Below are 27,653 nucleotides of genomic sequence, written 5' to 3' on the forward strand. Positions count from 1 at the left end.
ATAATTCGCGCTGTGTTTTCTTCTACCGCAATAGCATTTGTAACGGCTGCATTACACTCTAGCGCTACAGCGCCGTAGCGGTCAAATCGCGATATTGCAGGCCCTTACATTAGGTCACGTGGGATCAAACGACTACTCGACAACAAAGATATTTGTCGACAATTTTTTATTGTCGACGTTGTCGACAATGTCGACTAATCGTTTCAGCCCTACTTGTGAGTCAGTACACAAATGACACAGCACTGCAACAAAGAAATGTTGCCATTCTAAGGCCAAAAGTCATTTCCTGTTCGGTTTCTGAACATGAACTGGGACTATAAAGAGCCTCCGCTGGTGGTTTGTGGTGGTTTTGAAGTCAAGGGTCATTCCTTTTACCTGATGAGGTTTTGCAGACGAAGCCCTGGGTGTCAGTGCAGTTGTCTAACTGCCACACAGCATCAGATATCCGCATAGTCACACATAGACCAGCCCTCATGACACTGGGATCTGGAGCTTTGGAGCGCCAGTAAGTGTACTGGAGCGGAGAGCCATCCAGTCGAGTCAAAGCGTTCTCTAAAAATATGCATTTTGGTTACATAGGAAAATTTTATTTTTCAGATAAAACTTTCAATAAATAAAACATAAAACTTTTAACATAAAAGTGCCCCTATTATGTTTTTTCAGATATGACCTTTCATGTAGTGTTACTACATTGTAGTGTTTGTGAATGTACAGGGTCTGCAAAGTTTCAATGTGTTAAATATGCTAAATGGAGTTATTGTCTCCCAAAAGAAAGAACCGATTCTGAACTGCCTGAAACGAGCCGTCAGTAATTCCAGTCTAACTTCCAGTAGGTTTATAACACATTCGCATAATGCCAGCCTATGGTCTTCAGTGGCTGCCTGTGAACAACGTCTACTTTGACCTACTCTCAAAAATGGTAGCTCTTGCTGAGGCCAGGAAGAGGTTGGTCCGTGTTGCTGACATGTAGAAAAAAACAGTGTTTTCTGTTCTGCAAAAGCAAACCCACTCTGCATGCACTTCCAAAGGATGAGGACTCAGACTCCAATTGATATGGAGAAACCGACCCCATCGTTACTGTTCAAATCACTGTGAGGAAGTGGAAGCGCTGTGAGGAAGCATCTGGAACTGAAATTCAGATATCATAAGGGGCATAAGCAGGAGATTAATAACAACAGACTGGGCCAATCAGCACTGACTCAGAGTAGGCTCCCGGACAGGAGGGGTTTAGAGAGACTGTGTCCTTTAGTGAACTGTTTTAGACACGGGGAGAAAAGAGGTGGTGCAGCAATGTATATTATGAGAAAATTAAAGTGTTATTTTTCTCTTGGATGCATGTAAAGTAGGAACCTTTAAAATAGCATAATAGGGGCACTTTAAATATAACATATTATAAATTCAAGATAAAACAATGTATATAAAAATTAAATAGAAATAGAAATAAATATCAATACAATAAGACATTTTCATATAAAATTTAAATAAATACAAAATAATATAAATTAACATTCCAAATTAATTTTGTAGTGTGTAGTATATATATATATATATATATATATATATATATATATATATATATGCAGTGTATATATATATATATATATATATATATATATATATATTTATATATATAAAAATAAAATTGTATACTTTTATACATAATTATTTTCATACATTGTTCTAATTTGACAATTTTACAGTTTATATAACTGTAATATATATATATATATATATATATATATATATATATATATATATATATATAATTCTAAATGCATTATATATTTTTTTTATTTATATATTATGATATTTATGATATAAACTCAATATTTAACATCAAGGCTCTTACTGTCAGTGTTGTAGAAAATTCCTAGCCAAAATTTCTGAGGCCCCTTGTAATAACGCACCAACTCGTTAATGACGAACCGGCTCTCCTCATCATCTTGAACTGTCAGAAGGTCTGAAGAATTTCCTAAGAAAAATGAAGCCTTGCTAAGCCATGCAAATGCAACCAAAGATAATCAAATCCACCCCTAGGAGAAGCTCTTGATCTAAACAATTTTAAAATGCAGTACCATTCTTTTTACAGTGATTTCTCGCGTCCTCCAGGGTCATCTTTGTCATAACATTTTTAAAATAATAACAGCTCCCGCGAAACTTCAGCCAGCGTTCAGGACATACCACTTCATAGGAGAAAGCAATGCTTTCTGTGCGAGGACACACAATGATATCAGTCAGATTTCAACAATTTAAAAACTAATAAAATGAATCGAAAGACAGGAGGAATGGACTCACTCGGAGGAGGTATGAAGCATATCGCTCCTGATAACAGCATGTCACATTCGGCGTGTTTCCAGCGTCCATTAACATCCATGAACCCGCAGTCTCCATCTCCTTTTGGCATTTCCCAATTAGTGAACGATCCCTCACTGCCATCGGACCACTGGTGATCTATATCATCCTATGGAGATAGAGGGCGGTCTTGTTTAATACACCAATACAACTCATCATAATACATCACAATGTGATTTCAAAGCCTCCTTACATCTGTGCTGTACAAGCCAATCCAGAGTGGGGCTTCAAGCCTGTTGATGAGCACATTAAGATAGGCCTGCTGATATGGGTCTGTGATCCGCACAAGTGCCGCCCCCTTCTCCAAACATGCTTTCTGGGCCTCGTACCAGCTCAAGTTGCCGTGGATGATACGGTAACTCTGGTTCTTATACTCAGATGAGTCCAGAGAGGAAGCGGTGTAATAGGGCTGGGTTGGACGCTTGGTGCTGTCTGAGATAAAGTAGGAATGCACCGGTATACAACATTTTCATGTTATAAACAACCACCTCCCAGCTAACAAAAATATGTTCTAAAAATGTTTTGTTATTTCTGAATTTTCTTTGAACATTCAAAACGTCAATTAAAAAAAAAAAAAAAAAACTTGGTTATATTAACTTTAAAGTTCCATTTCATATTTTTTCAAACATTATTGGAATGTTACTTTTGAACGTTTCTCTGAAAATTCTGATACAGTAACATTTAAAACAAAAAGTTAGACTAAACTAAAACATTTTAGGAAAAAAAAACTCCATGAATGATGTATAAATAATGTTTGGTTACACTTTATTTTAAGGTGTCATTGTTACAGTGTAATTATATATTTAAATACTGTGTAATATTAACATGTACTTACTATAGGGTTAGGGTAGGATTAGGATTGGGTTAGTTGCATGTAATTATGCATAATTTACTATGGTAAGGACATGTAACATTATGTAACAAGGACACTGTAAAATAAAGTGTTACCTAATGTTTTTGTGCTAATGCTCTGAGAAGAACATTTGTTCATAACTTTTTTGAGAGAACATTGCCAGAACGTTACCAAAGTTCTGATAACGTTCCCTGTTAGCTGGGCAATAAAATTATATTTTATTTTGTCTAAATAAATCAATAATTTGAAATTCAACAAGTGAATTTCAGCATCACAACAATATAATTCACAGAATAAAAAAAAATAAAATAAAAATGTTAATCTTTGCTAAAGATTACATTTAACAGTGTTATTAAATTACTTGTGTTTTTAGGTTAATGATAGATGAAGGCAAAGGCAATATAAATATAAAAATTGATTAAATGTTATCTGCAATCACATTAATAATATCTACTTATGGTCGATACTAATGAAAAAATAAAAAAATCTCTATTGTGAAAAATCGATCTATTTCGTGAAAAGGAGCCTACCTTGTGGCTTCTGGCAGACAAAGCCATAGATGCTCTCAGTACAGACGTCATCTTGCCATTCCCCTGTCATACGGAAGATGTGACTGTTGGACAGGTAAGTACAATGATGTTCCATAGATCTATAATGAGACTTCTGTAGACACACAGAAAGAAAAAAACAGTTAAAAACAGTATTGGAATCAAGTTACATTTCAAATATATTAAATCCTGAGTTTATACCTCCCAGTTATCATAGACGATTGGCTTCCCGTTGATCCATTTGGGAGAAAAACGCCCCTGTGCACCGATCCAAACCCCCGCTGACCTGCCATGAAGCAGCATGACGATGTAGGCTTCAACCATAAAGATAAAAGCCATTAAAAAATGTCAGTTTCACTTTATTTTAATGGACCATTTAACACATTCTGATGACTATAAGTAACATTGCACCTACATGTCTACTAACTCTCATTAGAGTGTTAGTAGAGTATTAGCAGACTGTTAGGTTAGGGTTAGAATAAGCTAACATCTAGTTGCACGTCTAGTCAACAGAATGTTCAAAAGGGACCATCAATATAAATTGTTGGCAAAATGTCAATATAAAACAACATCGGAAACGTCATCGGAAATGAACGTGATCTTTACCTTGTTCGATTTCATCCTCTATGGACACCAGAGATCCCGAATAGGATGTGCAGATGGACTGAGCATCCTGCCAAGTTTTCCCCTCTTCCGGACGGGCTGGGAGATGCAGAAACAGACACTGGCAACCAATCACAAACAAGCAATTCTCAATCATACAACAAAACACAAGAACCTAAAATGATCAATAAATAGTTGATTTCTGAAGGTCATCTCTGAAGAAAATGGATAGAAACATACTCTGTGAAATAATTCTGGTGTGTTACTAATATCAGTTTCTTTAAAAAGGATTTTTTTGTTGAAAAAATGAATTGGATTTTGTTGTTTAATATAAGTTGTGCTGCGAAACATTTTAAATGGTACAAAAAATAGAAAATAGAAAAACGTTTCAAAATAAATAGACAAACCAGTAAATAAATAAATGAAGTGATACTATTTTGCAAGAGCAATATGAAAGGAATATGCACTTTGTGAACCACTGATCTAGGTTACATTCTCACAATGTGAGTGTATAGTGTATATAACCTTGTGTCCGAAGTAGAACCAGTTCTCTGGGCAGCTGCCGATATAGTGAGGCTCGAGTGGGTCCTCCACTAAAGACACCGTTCTGCGCTTGCACACGTAACCATGAGGATCTTTACAGCTTCCTGCCGACCACTGACCTGCACAACATCATCGATAAGCTTTGTTTGCGTATACTAGATAACAGTACTTGTGTGTGCTTAAAATATTGTGTGCGCATGTATTGTTTACCGGACTGAGACGACATTTGGATGCAGTTTTGGCCAGGCTTTCGGGAAAATCGACCATTTTCCCAGTTCTCATAATCCAGAGCAGATCCATCAGTCCAACTGCATGACACACACATAAAACACACAAATCCCAACATGAAGTCTGCTTCATACTGTACAGTATGTTCCTCTTATGCCCAGCTTTCTTTCTTAAAGGTGTGATTTCTGTAATACTTGCTGACCAATTGCAAAAATACTGTTATCTTGACAAGTTAACTTGAGAAAAATAAAATTATTTTTTAAAGAATAAATAACATTTCTCCTGTTTCTTTCTGCCTTTATGTTTCACTTATTATATAACAATAAATACATAAATAAAAGTCAAATGATTAACTTAATTCTACTGTAAAAGAGCCTCATTATGGAAGTCAAAGAAAGGCACCTGAGGCCATTGTGATCGCTGTTAGCAGACAAACCAATCCACCAATATTTAGAGTCCTAAAAAACAAAGACACAAACAAAGATGTTATTTTATATACATACATATAGTTAGTATTTATAGTACACACACACACACTACTGTTCAAATATTTGGGGTCAGTCTGTTTTTTTTTTTTTCTCGTTTTTTTTTTTGTCTCTTATGCTCACCAATGCTGCATTTATTTGATCAAAAATACAGTAAAAAATGTAATACTGTGAAACAAATATTTGTTCATATATTTTCTATTTGAATATATTTGAAAGTGCAATTTGTTCCAGTGACGGCAAAGCTGATTTTTTACTCTTCAGACTTCAGTGTCACATGAATTCATTCTAATTGGCTGATTTGATGCTCAAAAACATTTCTTATTATTATCACTGTTGAAAACACTTGTGCTGCTTAATATTTTTGTGGAAACTGATACACTTTTTAAGGATTTATTGATGAATAGAAGGTTCAAAAGAACAGCATTTATTTGAAACAGGAATATTTTTGTAACATAAATGTCTTTACTGTCACTTTTGTATGGTATAATTGATGACGGGCCATTAAATTATCAGAAAATAATGCACAGCCGAGGTGGTAATGCGGCCACGACACGAAGCAGAGAATTATTTCGCTTATACTATGGTTACCACACCTCAAAACATTGTTCAGATGATGTATTTCAAGACATTGGGTCAGGAGAGATTAAGCATATCTGAGTCTGTTTGTCTTTCCACAGTGTTCGGCAGCAGCGTCTACTAATAGCGAAACTGTAAGTTTATCTGCTTCAAAAACAGCGCCATTATTAAATTGCTAGTGAGAAATGTCATGTAGCTTTTAAGTTCTACACTATTTAACTGATAAAATCATCAGATTTCTGTGCAAGTGTGTGTCTGTACTGTATGTGTGTGCGTTTAAGTGGGAGAGAAGGCAAGAGAAAGAGAGTCCTTACATAAAACGTTATTTTGAGGCCAAAAACATGGAAATAATTTGACGTTTTTATCCTATTGTTTATTAGATTTATTTGCTCGGTCAGTGTCGTTGTGGGTTTTGGTTCTGTAGTCTGTAAGGACCTTTGAAATAACTGAAATCATTTGTTGAAGTGATATGGAACTGTAATGCGGTCAAATCCTGCCTGGAACTACTTAAGCTTTGCGTTTCCCTGAAAATAATTGCACATCTTAGAACGTTTGTCAACCAATCAGATTCAAGCATTCAACAGCCCCGTAGTATAAGATCACTTTAATGCATCCCTGCTAAATAAAAGTATTAATTTCTTTAAAAAAAACATCCTGAGCCCAGACTTTTGAACGGTCCATAAGTAAATCCTTAAATAATAACCTTTATGCGCTCTCTGATGAAGTTCAGTTCCTCGCTGGAGTGAACAGAGAGAAGATCAGCGCCCATCATCTTACAGGCGAAGGCGACGGCGTCCCAGGGAAACGGCTTACTGGCAAAGTAATATTCAGCTCCACGGAAAAACACCCATGGGTCATGTTCTGCACCATAAACAAAAGCAAATGTCATCATCGTCAACATCATAAGTGAGTCTTTATAGTAATTACCTGTACTGTACTTACGGTCGCTGTACCAGTACGGCTTGACCAACTCCACACCTGAGGAAAAACACCTACATTTCAACAATAAATTTATATTTCAGTGCAGTTTAATGGATGTTCTTCATGCTTAAAAGACAAGCATGGTGTTGTTTTGTCCTCAAAAAAACATATTATTGTTATTATTATTAATATAAATCAGAGACCATGACTAGACCTCTTTCAATGAAATACAAAATAATTACAAAGGTAACAATTAAAACTGGAAATTTAAGAATGTCTAAGCTAAGGCCGGGTTGCATAAACCACTAAGACTAGTCATTCATCTTTTTTCTGTACATACATTTTTAAGTCAGTTACATAAAAGCGTAGCTCTGTCTAAATTGATAGCGAAAAGTAAGACTGATTACCCCAAACTAACTGCTAGTTGGTCATTCTAGTTCTTCAGACACAGTCTTAACTTAATGGCTGTTTATGCAACTGGCCCCTGGTCTTTTCAGCAGGATGATAATGAATTTTTCATTACATATTTGAAATGTATATCCATACATCCTAAACACAAACCTTTGGGGACCTTGCAAATCCACTCATATTTGGAGTCACACGAGTGGGCCGTGAGAGTGTTTGTGAGGTCACTGTACACAGCACACATGTGAGAGTCCACTTCATTCATATCCTCAAAGAACGATGTCACCACCTACAGAATGGTATGAATATGACAATTGTTTGAAATAACTAAAGCTGATGAACTGGTTCCTCCATGATAGTCTTTTTCTAAACAGAATTGCTGTCTTTTTTTTCTTTACATGTAGATAATACATTCAAACATATCCAAATCACTCAACTCTCTGCTTTTTCTTTTCCTGGCTTTTTTGTTTGTTTCTCTTTTTTTCTCTGAATTCTTACCGGTGTGCCATCTGACCACTCCCATGCTCCCTCGGACCTAGGGTTTCTCTTAGTAAAGCCCACCCAAAACCAGCGACCCTCTGTACTGAAAAGAGACAAAAAGAAAAGGAAGGAGAGAGAAAAAATTAATAATTAAGTAAATAAATAGATTGGTGCTGTTAAATCGATTAATCACGATAAATCTCATCTAACATAAAAGTTTTTATATATATATTTGTGCATGTGTGTGTATTTATATATATTATATTTGTGCGTGTGTGTAACTTTTATGTTAAATGCGATTAATTGCAATTAATCGATTTTACAGCACTAAAATAAATAAATACAATTTAGAATTGCAAAAAAATAAATAAAAAGTAATTCACTATATTTTTTTTTATCAATTATTATATATACTGTATAAATTAGGCTACTTGTCAAAATTGAAGACAAAAAAATTAAGAATATATCCAGATACAGTGGGGTCCAAAAATCTGTGAATTTGACAATGTCAAAAATGTATTTTGTTTGGTTAGTTTATTTTACCTATAAATAATTCAGAACCTTAAATATTTATTTACCTTTCAGGTTTAAACTACATATTAAATCCTTTATTATCAATGTGGTCTTGAGAGATATGTTATATAATATAATGACCACTTACATAGACTACCATATAAAATGTTGGGGTCAGTGAGATTTTTTTTTCAATAAACACTTTTATTTAGCACTATGTATATATACAGTATACACCCCCACACTAGTATTGATCAAAAGTGAGAGTAAGGCATTTGAAATGTTACAAAATTAACTTTTTATTTATCAAAGAACCCTGGAAAAATGCTTATTAAGCAATATATTAAGAAGCACAACTGTTTTTAACATTGATAGTAATAATGTTCTTCTATTTTGTTATCATCTTGGCAATTTCCCCATAGCCCTTTCCAGCCTTGTGGAGGTGTACAATTTTGTCTCTAGTGTCTTTGGACAGCTCTTTGGTCTTGGCCATGTTAGTAGTTGGATTCTTACTGATTGTATGGGGTGGGCAGGTGTCTTTATGCAGCTAACGACCTCAAACAGGTGCATCTAATTTAGGATAATAAATGGAGTGGAGGTGGACATTTTAAAGGCAGACTAACAGGTCTTTGAGGGTCAGAATTCTAGCTGATAGACAGGTGTTCAAATACTTATTTGCAGCTGTATCATACAAATAAATAGTTAAAAAATCATATATTGTGATTTCTGGATTTTTTTTTTTTTTAGATTATTTCTCTCACAGTGGACATGCACCTACGATGACAATTTCAGACCCCTCCATGATTTCTAAGTGGGAGAACTTGCAAAATAGCAGGGTGTTCAAATACTTATTTTCCTCACTGTATATTAGTATAAATTGAGATCATATCTGGATTTAAATTGAGATATAAAAGTTATTTTAAAATGTAATATTATTTCACAATATTACTGTTTTTCAAATAAATACTGTCAATGCAGACTTTGTGAGCATAAGAGACTTCTTTAAAAAAAAACACATAAAAAAAAATAGTACCAAACCTTTCAAAATTGCTTATAAACCCCCACCTGTCGTGGGTAAACGTGTAAACCAACCTTTGGAACATCGTGGAAAGGAGATGTTTGACAAAAGTCTGATCTTCATTGTGATGGAAACTGGCCAGATCAGCACCCAAAGCCCGGCAGAAGAACTGAGCCTCGGTCCAGGTGCGCTGCATCAGGATCTTCTCACTGTGATACACCTAAACGACAAACAAACAGATCGTGATCCAACAGATGAACTGCAGTAACTTACTAAATATTAAGCAAACAATGGATAAAATTGTATCAAACAAAAGATTCAAAGCAAGATTATGAGCATGCAGTTACTCTCTATTATTGATTTATGATTATATACTCTCTGCACCTTGTAACAGTGAGACAGGCTTTTGCGGCTCTCCCATCCTTTCGGACATGGTGCATTTATATCTATGTGTGGCACAGGCGTCAGGGTGTCATGGTTGTCGCTCACTTCCTGTTTGCACACAGCCAGGGCCTTAAAGGTGTGACAATTTTTCACCTCCCAGTGACCCAGTGCTTGACCTCCAGACATCACCACACACCCCCCACTACTCACTGCAGGCAGAGGGAGAGACCATCAAATAAAGCCTGTTTGTGCCTGCTAGCCCAGGTTTATGATGGTAACTGTTTTAAGGGCTTACCTGGCTGGTGTCGGTTCCAGTTGTTGTAGTTGAGGGGTGTCGACGAGCCATTCAGGGTCAGCCAGCGGTACTCTCTGATTCCATCCTTGTCCTGTAGGGCTGTCCAGTAGGATTGGGAGTCTGAACCTCCCGTTTCCCTGATCAGGCTGTTTAGAAAGGCCTGCTCAAACCTGCCACAGAGAAAACACACACTCCAATTGTGATGAATCTATCTGCTTCTTTCATGTTGTAAACATCGTAATTATCCTTGTATAGTAAGCACTGCCTGACTCAGCTACTCATTTGAGGTTAACACTATATGAAACGCGTTACCTGGTTATTCCAGGTTGGTTTATGATCCTGGGAAGTTCCGTTAGTAACATAAACTACCATTTAGAAGTTTTTTTAAGGGAGTGAATACATTTATTCATTAAGGTTGCATTAAATTGATCAAAAGTGACAGATATTTGTAAAGTTATAAAAGATATTTCAGTCACACTTTAGATTAGGGTCCAATTCTCACTATTAACTACGACTTTTGACTTAACAACCTCCTAATTACTGCTTATTAACAGTTAGTAAGGTAGTTGATAAGTTTAGGTATTGGGTAGGATTAAGGGATGTAGAATATGGTCATGCAGAATAAGGCATTAATATGTGCTTTATAAGTACTAATAAACAGCCAATATCCTAGTAATTTACATGCTAATAAGCAACTAGTTAATAGTGAGAATTGAACCCTAAAGTGTTACTGATATTTCTAGTTCAAATAAATTCTTTTGAACGTAATATTCATCAAAGGATCCTAAAAAATGTATAATGGTTTCCCAAAAAATATAAAGCAGCACAACTGTTTGTAACATTTAATAAAATAAATGTTTGTTGAGCAGAAAATCAGCATATTAGAATGATTTCTGAAGGATCATGTGACACTGAAGACGGCTGAAAATTCAGCTTTGCCACCACAGGAATAAATACACTTTAATATATACTAAAATAGGAAATAGTTCTTTTAAATTGAAATAATATTTCAAAATATTAGTGAGAAAAATACAGCCTTAGTGAGCAATAGAGACTTAAATAAAATAAAAATTACACATCCCTTACTTTTCCCCAAAACAGTAAATACAAAGTGATTTTGTTCAGAATAAAACAGACATTCTAGGTCATTTCATATTTCATGTTTTATTTAATGCACTCGCCAAGCTAATGTAGCAAATACAAAAGTAACATGTGTTAGTTGTTTAATTGACTAAATTCTACTCTATTCAAATTGAGTACAAACTAATTTCATGTTACCGCTTACTCTGATCAAAACCAACAGAGTTCCATCCAGACGTTTTCTACATACCTGTTTTCTACAGTAACAAGAGGAGATTTGCAGTAATATCCTTTCACTGCATTCTCAAACGTCTGCTCCTGATCTGTGATCTTATAACACCAGTTGTCCTTCCTTCTCCAGTCCTGCACACAATAAGCAAACTTTAAATAGATTCAGCAAGGCCTTTAATTGATATACAGATACACTAATCATATACAATTAAGACTTGAAAGAACACAGTAATATTAACATGCTGAGATATTTGTGAATGCAAAACAGATTTTCCTCACAAAATCTGATTGCTATGGTTTGAATTCTTGAGTCATATGTAGTGTGGACTACTAAGTAAGTCTACTAACAATGTGCATATTAAAGATGCAGCCATGTCAAGCGCAAAAAGGGTTAAGACTTGGTTTTTTTTTACTCTCCTCCCATAAATGTAGTGTCTGAAAGGGAAACTCCAACAAATGAGTATGCAATAAGGTCAGTCACAAAAATAACTTTGCCCATGCCCTTTCATCGCCAATTTTTCACTGCATGTAGTAAATCCTCACAGTAGTTTTTCTTTAGGGTTTGCGCTGGTGCAAGCTGATAGTAAATCTGGCTCATACTCGTGTGCGACTTTTTGAGAGAAAATACGGTATATAATACTACTTATACTATAAATAGTGCATAGTTCATAGTAAACGCAGGTAATTTGGTATGCAGCATTAGCTTCAGTGGCATCTGGCTGTGTTTTCACACCTGTTCTCCATTAACCCTGAGTCCAGTGGCCTCAATTCAGTGTCCTTCATATAACCTGGACCCGACTGAAACAAGCATTTTAACAGCTACAAACATACACAGTCGAGTAGCTGATGCTGAACTTTGAACCTTTTTATTCAAGATCAAGATTTTAGGTTAAAACCGATATGAAAGAGTGTTTTTTCATAATTTTACACTCTTTTGCCTTCAGTAGAATACAAAAACCATTTCAGTAGATACAGTACAAATAAACGGTTGTTCTTCACATACAGTATGAGATCAGTAAGTGTGGGTGTGACACATGAGCGTTCACTAGCACGTGTGCATCTCTGAAAAGTGCCCTTTCTCTGTTTAGCCATATCCGTCACGTTCGTCCTTCTCGTAGCCGTCTTGTTTCATGGCCAGCAAAAGCAGAAACAGAGCGGCAGAGCAGATCTGAATCAGTCTGTTGTTCTCCGGCCGTGACCCGCTCTAACCCTCGCTGACGCCCGCTCCGACCTCTAGACACACAGCCTGTCTGCCCTTCTCACCCCACACAAAGCACATCTCAAGCACAACCAATCAGAAATACCGGAAAACGGATGGAATGAGAGTGCCGGTAATTAGATTGATGGGAAAAAGTTCGGTATTGGAGTTTTTTTTGTTAGGACCTCCACTCATTCACTGCATTTTATTTATGTTTCTCACACAATGTATTCGGAATGACATGGTAAATGTGTATATGACTGATCTGGGGAACTTTTGGTTCTGTTTTTTGTTCTTGCTGTGCTTTAATTATGAAATATGAACTTCAATTATATTAGTGGCCAAGAAAAATCGACTTTATTCTACATAGTGGTGGATCACTTTATCAATTAATCATGCAAAAAAACAAAAACAAAATCAGAAAAAATCAATGATGAGTGACAAACTACTCTTGCTCTTTCTCTCTTTATAAAATGAATGGTTTGAATGATTCAGAATAAATCACTAACCAATTCAGGATATTTCCAGTAACTTACTGTATAGTGAATCACTCACTGAAAAGGACTGACTCAAAAAAATGAATCATTTGTGAATTGGCATCAGTTTTATTTTGGTATTACCAGTACAGTACTTTAGTATACCATTATTGTAACGGTCACCAGCTGGAGTGCGCTTGAGAGCCACCAGGGGATCAGAATAATTGTCATTCCCTCACAAACTACATCTCCCATAATTCTCTGCCTGGACTCATCAGCACTCATTGTTTTCAGATGTGTCTCATTAACTTGTTTAACTCACACTATAATAGCCTGGTTTTCACATTCATTCCCAGCAAAGTCTTGTTTAGTGTTACACTGCAATTCTGAGCATTCTCTCTCTTGTTTTTTGGATTTCTTGCCTGTTCTGTGGATTACTCTTTTGCCCGTGTTCCCTGCCATGTTGTGTTTGTTTGTATGGACTGCCTGCCTGTGTTTGACCTTGCCTGTACTTTGGATTACCCTGTTCAATAAATACTGCATTCGGATCCTCAACCTTCGTGTCTCAGAGCAGTTTGTGACAATTATAGTATTTATTTACATATATATATATATATATATATATATATATATATATATATATACACATACATACATACATACATACATACACACATACACACATACACACACACACACACACACACACACACACACACACACACACACACACACACACACACACACACACACACACACACACATACATACATACATACATATATATATATATATATATATATATATATATATATATATATATTAGGGCTGTCAAAAGATTAATCGCGATTAATCGCATCCAAAATAAAAGTTTGTTTAAATAATATATGTGTGTGTACTGTGTATAATTAAATTTGTATATATAAATATACACACATGCTTGTATATATTTAAGAAAAATGTGTAATTTATATATAAAAAAATTATATTTATATATAATATAAATTATATATAAATATATACAGTATATGTATGCAAATATTTCTTAAATATATATATGCATGTATGTGTATTTATATATACAAAATAATTATACACAGTACACACATATATATTATGTAAACACAAACTTTTATTTTGGATGCGATTAATCGCAATTAATCTTTTGACAGCCCTAATATATATTAATATATATATATATATATATATATATATATGTAACGATCACCAGCTGGAGTGCCCTTGAGAGCCACCAGAGGGCACTCCACATAAGACTCCTATTCACTCACAAACTACAGTTCCCATAACTCACTGCCTGGACTCATCATCACTTATCACTGATCACATTCACCTGTACCTCATTCACTGATTGCATTCACCTGTCTCATCCTGTTAGTCTGTCTATTTATACCATGTTCATTCATTCACTCACTGCGAGTCTTGTTGTACTGTTAGTCTGCAATTCCGAGCATTTTCCCTGGTTTCATGTTTCTTGGTTTTTGGATATCTTGCCCTGGTCCCTGGATTACTCTCTTGCCTCTGGTCCCTGCCTGTTTTGTTTGTTTGTTTGTTTGTTTGTTTATTTGTTTGTTTGTTTGGACTGCCTACCTGTGTTTTGACCCATTGCCTGTACTTTGGATTACGCCTTTGGATTGCCCCTTAAATAAAAGCTGCGTTTGGATCTACCTTCTTGTCTCGGAGCAGTTCTTGACAGAAGACTTCGCCATACCCAGATCCAGCAGCAACAACAACAACATGGACCCAGTAAGTAGACTCTGCTCCATCTTCCAGGATGGTCGCCCAATAGAGGACTATGTGGGTGAGTTTGTGGCTTGTTGCCACCTGGCCCCGCTGGACGATGGGGAACTCAAGGATTGCTTTTGGATGGGACTGGATCAGGACGTGAGTTTTTCTTTGCCTGAGGTTGATCCCGGATGGACTCTGGTTCAATATATAGATTTTGTTTTGCTATTTTGTGGGTCTCCCTTCATAGTGGGCGAGGTTGAGCCCGCACTTCACGCCAGTTCAGCCGAGCCTGCACTTCACGCCAGTCCAGCCGAGCCCACACTTTACGCCAGATCTGCCGAAGCCAGGGCAGTATGCGTCGTGCCCGCCGCCCCTGAGACAGCAAACTTCAGACAGCCTTCACCGCTGATCCAGTCCAGCACAGAGCCCACGCCAGTCCAGCCGAGCCCACACTTTACGCCAGATCTGCCGAAGCCAGGGCAGTATGCGTCGTGCCCGCCGCCCCTGAGACAGCAAACTTCAGACAGCCTTCACCGCTGATCCAGTCCAGCACAGAGCCCTCTTCGCCGCTGCCCAGCACAGAGCCCTCTTCGCCGCTGCCCAGCACAGAGCCCTCTTCGCCGCTGCCCAGCACAGAGCCCTCTTCGCCGCTGCCCAGCACAGAGCCCTCTTCGCCGCTGCCCAGCACAGAGCCCTCTTCGCCGCTGCCCAGCACAGAGCCCTCTTCGCCGCTGCCCAGCACAGAGCCCTCTTCGCCGCTGCCCAGCACAGAGCCCTCTTCGCCGCTGCCCAGCACAGAGCCCTCTTCGCCGCTGCCCAGCACAGAGCCCTCTTCGCCGCTGCCCAGCACAGAGCCCTCTTCGCCGCTGCCCAGCACAGAGCCCTCTTCGCCGCTGCCCAGCACAGAGCCCTCTTCGCCGCTGCCCAGCACAGAGCCCTCTTCGTCGCTGCCCAGCACAGAGCCCTCTTCGCCGCTGCCCAGCACAGAGCCCTCTTCGCCGCTGCCCAGCACAGAGCCCTCTTCGCCGCTGCCCAGCACAGAGCCCTCTTCGCCGCTGCCCAGCACAGAGCCCTCTTCGCCGCTGCCCAGCACAGAGCCCTCTTCGCCGCTGCCCAGCACAGAGCCCTCTTCGCCGCTGCCCAGCACAGAGCCCTCTTCGCCGCTGCCCAGCACAGAGCCCTCTTCGCCGCTGCCCAGCACAGAGCCCTCTTCGCCGCTGCCCAGCACAGAGCCCTCTTCGCCGCTGCCCAGCACAGAGCCCTCTTCGCCGCTGCCCAGCACAGAGCCCTCTTCGCCGCTGCCCAGCACAGAGCCCTCTTCGCCGCTGCCCAGCACAGAGCCCTCTTCGCCGCTGCCCAGCACAGAGCCCTCTTCGCCGCTGCCCAGCACAGAGCCCTCTTCGCCGCTGCCCAGCACAGAGCCCTCTTCGCCGCTGCCCAGCACAGAGCCCTCTTCGCCGCTGCCCAGCACAGAGCCCTCTTCGCCGCTGCCCAGCACAGAGCCCTCTTCGCCGCTGCCCAGCACAGAGCCCTCTTCGCCGCTGCCCAGCACAGAGCCCTCTTCGCCGCTGCCCAGCACAGAGCCCTCTTCGCCGCTGCCCAGCACAGAGCCCTCTTCGCCGCTGCCCAGCACAGAGCCCTCTTCGCCGCTGCCCAGCTCAGAGCCCTCTTCGCCGCTGGTTCCGTCCAGCTCAGAGCCCTCTTCGCCGCTGGTTCCGTCCAGCTCAGAGCCCTCTTCGCCGCTGGTTCCGTCCAGTTCAGAGCCCTCTTCGCCGCTGGTTCCGTCCAGTTCAGAGCCCTCTTCGCCGCTGGTTCCGTCCAGTTCAGAGCCCTCTTCGCCGCTGGTTCCGTCCAGTTCAGAGCCCTCTTCGCCGCTGGTTCCGTCCAGTTCAGAGCCCTCTTCGCCGCTGGTTCCGTCCAGTTCAGAGCCCTCTTCGCCGCTGGTCCCGCCCAGCTCAAAGCCCTCTTCGCCGTTGGTCCCGCCCAGCTCAAAGCCCTCTTCGCCGCTGGTCCCGCCCAGCTCAAAGCCCTCTTCGCCGCTGCCCAGCACAGAGCCCTCTTCGCCGCTGGTTCCGTCCAGTTCAGAGCCCTCTTCGCCGCTGGTTCCGTCCAGTTCAGAGCCCTCTTCGCCGCTGGTTCCGTCCAGTTCAGAGCCCTCTTCGCCGCTGGTTCCGTCCAGTTCAGAGCCCTCTTCGCCGCTGGTTCCGTCCAGTTCAGAGCCCTCTTCGCCGCTGGTCCCGCCCAGCTCAAAGCCCTCTTCGCCGTTGGTCCCGCCCAGCTCAAAGCCCTCTTCGCCGCTGGTCCCGCCCAGCTCAAAGCCCTCTTCGCCGCTGCCCAGCACAGAGCCCTCTTCGCCGCTGGTTCCGTCCAGTTCAGAGCCCTCTTCGCCGCTGGTTCCGTCCAGTTCAGAGCCCTCTTCGCCGCTGGTTCCGTCCAGTTCAGAGCCCTCTTCGCCGCTGGTTCCGTCCAGTTCAGAGCCCTCTTCGCCGCTGGTTCCGTCCAGTTCAGAGCCCTCTTCGCCGCTGGTCCTGCCCAGCTCAAAGCCCTCTTCGCCGTTGGTCCCGCCCAGCTCAAAGCCCTCTTCGCCGCTGGTCCCGCCCAGCTCAAAGCCCTCTTCGCCGCTGGTCCCGCCCAGCTCAAAGCCCTCTTCGCCGCTGGTCCTAACCAGCTCAAAGCCCTCGCCGCCGCTGGTCCCGTCAAGCTCAGAGACGCTTCACTTCATGTCTGCCGATCCAGAGACTGTTCACGTCACGTCTGCCGATCCAGAGACTGTTCACGTCACGTCTGCCGATCCAGAGACTGTTCACGTCACTGCTGCCGATCCAGAGACTGTTCACGTAACGTCTGCCCGTCAGGAGTCTCGTCCTACTGAGCCTGAATCTGTTCCTCTTCTTCCCACGCCTGTGTCTTCGGACAAGATGGCCGACTCCATGCCTGTGTCTTCGGACAAGATGGCCGACTCCACGCCTGTGTCTTCGGACAAGATGGCCGACTCCACGCCTGTGTCTTCGGACAAGATGGCCGACTCCACGCCTGTGTCTTCGGACAAGATGGCCGACTCCACGCCTGTGTCTTCGGACAAGATGGCCGACTCCACGCCTGTGTCTTCGGACAAGATGGCCACCGCCACTGAACTAGTGTCTCAGGACAAAATGGTCTCCGCCCAACCAGTGTCTCCGGACAAGATGGTCTCCGCCGAACCAGTGTCTCCGGACAAGATGGTCGCCGCCGCCGAGCAAGTGTCTCGGGACAAGATGGTCTCCGCCGCGCCAGTGTCCTCAGCAGAGTTACCCTCAGCAGAGATGGCTGCCGACATGCCTTTCCCTGAGTCGGTGTCTGTTCCAGTTCCTGAGCTGGAGCCAGTGTCTGTGTCAGTTCCAGTTCCTGAGCCGTTGGTGTCTGTTCCAGTTCCTCCGCCGTGGCCGCCCGAGGGGTCTTCGCCGCCGTGGCCGCCCGAGGGGTCTTCGCCGCCGTGGCCGCCCGAGGGGTCTTCGCCGCCGTGGCCGCCCGAGGGGTCTTCGCCGCCGTGGCCGCCCGAGGGGTCTTCGCCGCCGTGGCCGCCCGAGGGAAAGTCTCCGCTCTGGCTGCCCGATGGACTGTTGTCTCTGCCTTGGTCGTCTGATGGACTGTTGACTCTGCCCTGGTCGCCCGAGGGAAAGTCTCCGCCCAGGCCGCCTGAATGGTCGTCTCCGCCCTGGCCGCCTGACGGTTCGTCCCCTCCCTGGCCGCCTGAAGGGTTGTCTCCCCGCTGGTCGCCTGCACAGCCTGATCCGCCCTGGCCTCCCATCCTGCTTCAGTATCCAGGTCCTCTGCCGCTCCACGGGCCTGGCCCTCCATCCCGCCCCCGGGTCCGCCTCCGCTCCACCTCCCTCCTGGATAGTTTAGGAGCGTCTGGAATCCGCTCCTTAAAGGGGGGGCTATGTAACGATCACCAGCTGGAGTGCCCTTGAGAGCCACCAGAGGGCACTCCACATAAGACTCCTATTCACTCACAAACTACAGTTCCCATAACTCACTGCCTGGACTCATCATCACTTATCACTGATCACATTCACCTGTACCTCATTCACTGATTGCATTCACCTGTCTCATCCTGTTAGTCTGTCTATTTATACCATGTTCATTCATTCACTCACTGCGAGTCTTGTTGTACTGTTAGTCTGCAATTCCGAGCATTTTCCCTGGTTTCATGTTTCTTGGTTTTTGGATATCTTGCCCTGGTCCCTGGATTACTCTCTTGCCTCTGGTCCCTGCCTGTTTTGTTTGTTTGTTTGTTTGTTTGTTTATTTGTTTGTTTGGACTGCCTACCTGTGTTTTGACCCATTGCCTGTACTTTGGATTACGCCTTTGGATTGCCCCTTAAATAAAAGCTGCGTTTGGATCTACCTTCTTGTCTCGGAGCAGTTCTTGACAATATATATATATATATATATATATATATATATATATATATATATATAATATATAATTGTTTTTTTGTTTTTTTTAAGCTAATAATTGAGCGTTTATTTGTATATTTTCATTTTAATTTATGTACTTTCTATTAGTTTATATATATATATATACATATATATATATATATATATATATATATATATATATGTATATATATATATATAAACTAATAGAAAGTACATAAATTAAAATGAAAATATACAAATAAACGCTCAATTATTAGCTTAAAAAAAACAAAAAAACAATTATATATTATATATATATATATATAGCTTTAATTTATTTTCATTTCAGGTTAGTTTTAGTAATTTTAGAACTTCGACAAACTTTTTTATTTGAATTAGTTGCCAAGGCAACACTTCATTTAAGTTTTTCAAGTAATATTTATATTTTATTTTATTTCCGCTTTATTTCAATTACCAAAAAAACTTTTTTTTATAGTTTTAGTTAACAATAACAACACTGATAGACATCAAAAGTTCTGATTCTACACAGCTTGCAAAAAATACCAGACACATGAAAAACATACAGCTATTGTTTTGGCTAGCAAAACATAGGCAGAAATGATTTGATGATGTGTGTGTGTGTTTGTTATGTTCTCACCTCTGGACATCCTTCATCCCATTCTCCAGCAGGACGTTGAGGCACAAGACCTGACACCTTACAGATCGCGGCATGCTGCTCTTCACACTCCGCAAACTGCCATCTGCCTTCCTAACACACACACACACACACACACACACACACACACACACACACACACACACACACACACACACACACACACACACACACACACACACAATAAGTCCTTCATCAAGCACAGAAGAAAATTCAGAACGACCAGATCTGTCACTTGACCTGCTGGTTTACTACTGTGACTAACTGGTGACTGTGCATCTGATCACCCAGGATAACGTTTCCATGCAGTGACTGCCTCTGAAATCAGATCTCGTTGTATTCATCCAACACACAGTTGCTGTATGATTTATGGGGTGATTATGGACACGTGCTTCCTATATGACCACATACTGTGTGCTCGGTTTATGACATTAATCTGATCTCTGACCCTTTGAACTCACCTTTGAATCCGCTGTAACACAGATGCGCTTGTCGCCATGTTGATGGGAAGGCTCCTGAGAGGACCAGGATGTGAATGTGACAGGAGAGTTGTCTGACCATTGGACTGCTGGAAGTTTAGCCTCCTTGTGCAAGCCGATCCACACCTTAGAGTTGGATCCTGACACAACCAATTACATATTGTGATCACTGTGACTTTAATAAATGACACTATAAAGTGAAAAACATCCAGCCAACCATTCGAGAGAAGTTTCAGCAGCAGTTCCTGTTGGGAGAGGGAGTGGACGCTGACCAGCTCTGCCTCAAGAGACTTGCATGCGCTCAAAGAGCCGTCCCAGCTCGACGACTTCTCCAGGTACCGGTAACAAAACCCATTGTGGTCCAACCAATCGTTAGGACAAAACGTCTCCTTATATTGCCAGTTATCTTGAAGACAAACAGACAGAGAGAAGATTTTAAAATAAATACTACGGTATAGACTACCGTTCAAAAGTTGGGAAAATGTTTTATGTTTTTGTACAAAGTCTCTTAAGCTAATTGAGGCTGCATCAATTTGATCAGAAATACAGTAAAACCAAACAATTTTTCAATTGTAATTTTTTTGAAAATTTTATTCCTGTGATGGCAAAGCTGAATTTTCAGCAGCCATTACTCCAGTCTTCAGTCATATGATCCTTCAGAAATTCTAATATGCTGATTTGAAACATTTATATGATTATTAGAGTTGAAAACCGTTGTGCTGCTTATTTTTGTAGAATTTTTTGTGCTGCTTACTTTTATAGATTTTTCCAGGATTCTTTGACAACTAGACAGTTCAAATACTTTTGTTTGAAATAAAAACATTTTGTAATATTATAAATCTAATTTAATGCATCCTTACTGAATAAAAGTATTATTATTTAAAAAAAAAAAATTAAGAATCCCAAACTTTTAACAGTAATTTTTGGCCAAAACAATAGGGCTGCATTAATAATACATTTCTGACCAATAATAAAATAAAATAAATCAATAATTGTTTTCAAGTTATAAATAATTTGCTGTTATCAAAATTCTAAATTTTAAAAATAATTTTTTTTGTCCATGTCAAATCAATTTCTGTGATGCCTAAATTATGAAAAAGTGTTTGAATGAAAGTCCTTAGTAGCCTGGAAATCCAGACCTAAATCTAAAAGATTCTATGGTCTGGCATCGACTAATGAAAATCGGCCAGCTCGAGGGGCGGCACCAAGCATGCATTTGAAAATCTCACTGCACGCAATTGGATAACACTTCGACCAATCACAACAAGCCCCATTCGCTTAGCTACCAGTGGAGCTAACTGGTAGTTTAGACTCTTGCCGTATCCTTCTTGCAAAGTCTTCTGTTCCTGTTTTAGATAAAAAGCCAAGTCTAACTCGTTCATTGTAGCGGCCAAAGCCGTTACTAATGACTTCGACGTCACAGCGCTGTCATCATCTGTTTAGCTCGCCTCTGGCCCGCCGATGTGATTGGTGCAGCTTGGATACAAGGGCATGTTTAATGAGCATCATTACTCAACGCCAGAGTAACTCGCTGAGCAAATTCAACTTGTGCTCTCGCACAATTCAGGATTTCACTCTGGATTTCCAGGGTAAGTCCTTAGTAAAATTATATAGAACATTGCTCTTCAGGAAATAGTGATCCTAAAAGCCTAAAAGGGTTAAATCTTTGAATCTTTGTCGTATATATATATATATATATATATATATATATATATATATATATATATATATATATATATATATATATATATATATATATATATACACACACTGCCTGGCAACAGTTTTTCTAACCCTAATTGTTGGAGTGTGTAGCTTTTCATTTCTTAAAAAACCATGTAGGAAGACACATCATGGCCATTTTCCAGGATGACAATGCCAAGATTCGTCAGGCTCAAATTGTGAAAGAATGGTTGGGAGGGAACATGAAAAATCATTTTTGAACATGAATAGGCTCCTCTGAGTCCAGACCTTAAATTTATTGAAAGTCTTTGGGATGTGCAGGAGAAGACTTTCCAGAGTGCTTGACTTGCATTGTCAATACAAGATCTTGACTGAAAATGCACCTCTTGATGGAAATAACATCACAACATTGTATAGAGAATAATCTTTCAAAAACAACTGCCTTCAGTAGTACTACTAATTTATATAATATACTGTATATATAAAGTTCTGGTATCAAGCCAACCCTTGTAAGGAAAGGACTGATTTTTATACTGTTGCAGATGACCCCGACCATTTCTATATTTACACACACACTGTGAGAATGTGTGTGTTTGTGTGTGTTTGATAGCCAGGGCCAGTAGTTCAGACTCTAGATGAGCCACAGCTGTTGTGCCTTTGAACAAATCTCAGGACACACCCACATTCTTCTCTTCCAACCAATCACAATCAATGCTAACCATCATGGAAACAATAGTCCCTGGTCTGTCTGACAGCGTGCTCATTCCCTCAATAATGAGCACTGGAAAATGACACACTTTTTACGTAATACTGGTTGTTGCATGCTGAGGCTGAAGCTTAAACTAGACAAAACTTGATAAAACCAGGTGGATGGAGAGTCTGGGAAAAGTCAGTCATGTTAGAGGGAAAGACAAAGGCTATTAGAAACGGATGGATGGACGGACAAAAAAGCTGGATTACTGAAAGGAAGGATGAATAAGCAGTCAGATAACTCATCTCTTTACCAAGCGGCTCGGCATTCCGGCTGTAGTTGGTGGTTTTCTTGCAGATGTAGGGCAAGGCTGACTCACAGGACAGACTTTGCCAGGAACCCTGCGATGAGTTAAACACCCCACACTGCTGGTTCTGCTGCACCGGCGTGGAGGTCAGATCTGGACAGATGAATAAATAGCGAATAGGGCATTTAATAGGTAATACTGCCCGTGAAGAACAACTCTTCTACTTATAAACATAAGCCAGCTTACCTGAGGTATGATTGACAAGAGCCAAAGGAGATCCATCAGACCATTGCCATCCCCCATGCTGACTGAGATGGTTTAATCCAATCCAGACCATCACACCCATATCTGAGAGTCTTTCTGGTGGAACAACAATGATGCCTCAATGAAACACTTCCATGAAACACAGGATGTTAGGAAGAATGTTTGAGCTCATCTTTTCCATGCAATAGTGGATGGAAATTTATAGTGCTAAGCTGCAACAAAACAACCAAAAGCACCATAAAAGTTGTCCATGCAACTAGTAAATATATCTTATGACTTAAGAAGACTTGGTATCAAAGGTTGGGAGTCAGATGGACTACTTCTTTTGGTGCTTTTTGTCCTTTTTTAGAGCTAGACAGTATAACTAGCCATATCACCACAGGTCAAAGGTTTGGAATAATTAATAATAATAATAATAATTGGAATAATTGTGATGTTTTCAAAAGAAGTATCTTATGCTCACTAAGGCTACATTTATTTGATAAATGTAGTAAATGTGATGTATATTGGATTTTTGTTTGTCTCTTATTGTTTTCCTCCATTGTGTTACTGTATAATGAACATCCTGCATTTGTATCTCTCTTTTTTATTTTTATTATTTGGTTTTGTTTGTGTTTTGTCCTTGGTTTGTGTGCAACACGCTGGTTGTTTTTAATTGATGTGGACATTCTTGAAATATCAATTTTAAAAAAATGTGATAAAAAAACAGTAATATTGTGAAATATTATTAAAATTTTAAATAATTGTTTTCTATTTTAATGTATTTTAAAATGTAATTTATTCCTGTGATGGCAAAGCTGAATTTTCATCAACATTACTCCAGTCTTCAGAGTCACATGATCCTTGATGGTGCTGAAAATTCAGCTTTGCCATTGCAGAAATAAATTACTATTTAAAAACATTCGAATAGAAAATAGTTATTTTAAACTGTAATAATATTTCACAATATTACTGTTTTTACTGAATTTTTCTTCAAATAAATGTAGCATGTGAGCAAAACAATAAAAATTCTTAATTATTCCAAACTTTTGACTAGGAGTGTACTTTCCTTCAGTGGAAAAATATCTTCTTTAGTTTAGAAGGACAAGGTGGTGAGTTAATGACAAAAGTTTCATTTTTTAAGTGAATGTATCCTTTAACTAAACTAACATGACTTTCTTAAAGGGCTGTTATAATGCCCTTTTCACAAGATGTAAAATAAGTCTTTGATGTCCCCAGAGTGTGTATGTGAAGTTTTAGCCCAAAATACCCCACAGATATTTTAAAATGTTAAAATTGCAAATCTTTGAGGGTGAGCAAAAACGCACCGTTTTGTGTCTGTTCCTTTAAATCAAATGAGCTGCTTCTCCCGGCACAGAGGGCGGAGCTTCAAAAGCTCTTGTCCTTTTACCTCACACAGACATGCACTGAAAATTTCAAACTTTTAGCCTTTTATGTTCAAACCGGATTCAGACAATGATGGAGAGACTCAAGAAGAAGTGACAACATGTAGAATGCAACAGGACGTTTCTGAATGGTTAGGTGATGAATTTATGTAGCTTATGTGTAGTTATCTTCTAGTCATTGATTAGCATATTCTGTCTTGATAATCTATAAATCGTGTTAAGGGGGCGGGGTTTATGTAAATTTTAGGTTTGGTGATGTCACTAACCCTGGAGGAATGTTGTGTTGTCCCTACCAGTTTGTTGTAGTCCTTAAAAAGTGATTTCTTTAAAAGCAAATATCTCCCTTTGCTTTGAACTTTGAGCATTGTAACTTTGCAGATGTTGTTTATGCTCAGCAACATTACACACTAACTAAAGTTAAAAAAGTGAAATCATAATCAACCACCCCTTTAAACCAGACAGACCATGCTCATAGACCATCTCCACCAGCTAAATGTAGCTTGCAAACACAGTGGCTATGTTAGTTATCCACCAGTCAGACCAAACCCAAACCAGCATAAACCAATGCATGTCAGCAAAGAAACACAAAGAAATTATGTCAAAATAGTCTGAATGTGCAAAGATTTGAGCGCGTGTATACCTCTGATATAGCTCTGTTCACTGGGCTGTGTGATGGACAGAAGACTCCCACCCTGTGCCTGGCAGGAAGTAAGAGCTTGACTCCAGGTGAGGATGGAGTACAAGTTAAACTGGTAACAGGCATTCAGCTCTGGATGGCTCTCCCAGAATTCATTGCAGCCTGACACTGAAGAAAACACACATAGATAGGCTTTAGATGGTTCCTTTAGTTAGTTAGTTAGTATCCACTCAAAATGCACTACCATTCATAAGGTTGGGGTCGGGAAAGTTTTTGAAAGAAGTCTCAACAAAGCTGCATTTATTTGTTTTCTATTTTAATAATTTCAAATTTAAACTGAATTTTCAGCATCATTAACTCCAGTCTTCAGTATCACATGATTTGGTGCTCAATAATCATTTATTTTTATTATCAATGGTAAAAACAGAAACCATGATAGAAATCTTTTGTAACATTATAAATGCAATTACTGTAACTTTTTATCAATTTAACTGAATAGAAATATTAATTTCTTTCAAAAAAATTAAGTTTGACCACAAACTTTTGAATGGTAGTTTATAAAAAGGAAAACATACATATTTAAATGAATTAATACATGATTTTACCTGAATTGGGGCAAAAGCCCCATTTCTCATCTTGATCATAGTGGTTTGTGGTGGCACACCAGAGGTGACGGTCCTCTCTGCCCTCAGAGGTACAATCCCAGAACCATTTATTGTTGTATTTGAAGGGTATGGAGCAGGTCATGCCATGGGAGTTTCCCTGTAGTGTGTGGATGTCTGCCAGTGGTAAGAGAACAACAGTTACAGAACACGTAGAATCTGTCTGACTCCGGCCACATCAAATAAACCTCATCAAACAATACACTGAATGCACAAGTTTGATAGTGGTCAACCAAAATGGGGCATCAGTTTATCGTTGATACAAATATCTAGAGAGCGGGTTGTGACAGAAATTTAGTTTAAGTTTAAAGGGGTGGTTGATTATGATTTCACTTTTCTAACTTTAGTTAGTGTGTAATGTTGCTGTTTGATCATAAGCAACATCTGCAAAGTTACGACGCTCAAAGTTCAAAGCAAAGGGAGATACTTGCTTTTATATAAATTGCTTTTTAAGGACTACAACAAACGGCTGGTAGGGACTACACGACATTCCTCCCGGGTTAGTGACATCACAAACACTAAAATTTACATAAACCCCACCCTCGGGAAAAACGATTTAATTATCATGACAGAATATGCTAATCAATGACTAGAAGATAACTACACATAGGCTACATAAATTCATCAACTAACCATTCAGAAATGTCCTGTTGCATTTTACGTTGTCACTTCTTCTTGAGTCTCTCCATCATTGTCTGAATCCGGTTTGAACATAAAAGGCTAAAAGTTTTTGACATTTTCAGTGCATGTCTGTGTGAGCTGCTAAGTTTGAGCTCTTGAAGCTCTGCCCTCTGTGCCGGGAGCAGCAGCTCATTTGCATTTAAAGGGGCAGACACAAAAACGGTGCGTTTTTGCTCACCCTCAAAAATGTACAATTTTAACATGCTATACAAACATATCTGTGGGGTTTTTGATCTAAAACTTCACATACACACTCTGGGGACATCAAAGACTTATTTTACATCTTGTGAAAAGGTCATTATACCACCCCTTTAAGTTCTGCCAAATCAAAGTCATGTGGTGCAACCAACATGCAAAACCATGCAGGAAAAGACACATAAAACAGGAAATTACCCTGATGACCATCATGGCTTTTTGTCAAGGTCCCTTAAAATATAAAATAAACTTATTTAGTGTTTGTTTTGGCAATGCAAAGTTAGATCGGATTATAAAATGCCATGTGGTGATTAATGATTTGTGAATAAATAATTCATTTAAAAAAAAGTAATAATTTTAATGTGCACACTCATGTACTCAAAACGTAAGAAAAATATATTATTACTTTTTACTTTATGGTTACACTGATTCAATAAACTGAAACTTTTCTTGAAAATGGTCTAAAGGTTTTTCAGAACCATACGAAATCAACAAGGAGTACATTTCTAAGAACTTGGTACATGTGTGGACGCTAATATAGTTATTGTTATAGTTATTATTCGTGGTGTGAACGCGCCTTTAAACTAGATTTTTACTTTTGCTTTATCGCGGACACTCGTATTTGTCATTGATCCTAGTTTGAAAAAAAAAGTGT

The 27,653-nt window shown here is 39.9% G+C and overlaps 1 protein-coding gene across 1 annotated transcript in view; it reads right to left on the minus strand.

Annotated features, from left to right (window-relative positions):
• LOC308685993 (secretory phospholipase A2 receptor-like) overlaps positions 1 to 27,653 on the minus strand; it is a 70,843-nt gene that overhangs the window by 40,105 nt on the left and 3,085 nt on the right. The window contains exons 3-28 of the mRNA XM_081358178.1: positions 26,066 to 26,239; positions 25,464 to 25,628; positions 23,421 to 23,534; positions 23,181 to 23,327; positions 20,711 to 20,899; positions 20,476 to 20,633; positions 19,997 to 20,107; positions 11,538 to 11,650; positions 10,208 to 10,377; positions 9,913 to 10,121; positions 9,603 to 9,748; positions 8,016 to 8,100; positions 7,674 to 7,806; positions 7,134 to 7,169; positions 6,895 to 7,052; positions 5,530 to 5,585; positions 5,110 to 5,207; positions 4,882 to 5,018; positions 4,360 to 4,477; positions 3,955 to 4,067; positions 3,736 to 3,868; positions 2,546 to 2,784; positions 2,296 to 2,461; positions 2,076 to 2,207; positions 1,850 to 1,972; positions 376 to 552 (exon numbers count right to left, since the gene is read on the minus strand). Coding sequence (XP_081214304.1) covers positions 376 to 552; positions 1,850 to 1,972; positions 2,076 to 2,207; positions 2,296 to 2,461; positions 2,546 to 2,784; positions 3,736 to 3,868; positions 3,955 to 4,067; positions 4,360 to 4,477; positions 4,882 to 5,018; positions 5,110 to 5,207; positions 5,530 to 5,585; positions 6,895 to 7,052; positions 7,134 to 7,169; positions 7,674 to 7,806; positions 8,016 to 8,100; positions 9,603 to 9,748; positions 9,913 to 10,121; positions 10,208 to 10,377; positions 11,538 to 11,650; positions 19,997 to 20,107; positions 20,476 to 20,633; positions 20,711 to 20,899; positions 23,181 to 23,327; positions 23,421 to 23,534; positions 25,464 to 25,628; positions 26,066 to 26,239 — 3,600 coding nt within the window. The remainder of the gene's footprint in view (positions 1 to 375; positions 553 to 1,849; positions 1,973 to 2,075; positions 2,208 to 2,295; positions 2,462 to 2,545; positions 2,785 to 3,735; positions 3,869 to 3,954; positions 4,068 to 4,359; positions 4,478 to 4,881; positions 5,019 to 5,109; positions 5,208 to 5,529; positions 5,586 to 6,894; positions 7,053 to 7,133; positions 7,170 to 7,673; positions 7,807 to 8,015; positions 8,101 to 9,602; positions 9,749 to 9,912; positions 10,122 to 10,207; positions 10,378 to 11,537; positions 11,651 to 19,996; positions 20,108 to 20,475; positions 20,634 to 20,710; positions 20,900 to 23,180; positions 23,328 to 23,420; positions 23,535 to 25,463; positions 25,629 to 26,065; positions 26,240 to 27,653) is intronic.

The sequence above is a fragment of the Scardinius erythrophthalmus genome, assembly GCF_964197995.2.
Source record: "Scardinius erythrophthalmus genome assembly, chromosome: 25".
NCBI lineage: Eukaryota > Metazoa > Chordata > Actinopteri > Cypriniformes > Leuciscidae > Scardinius > Scardinius erythrophthalmus.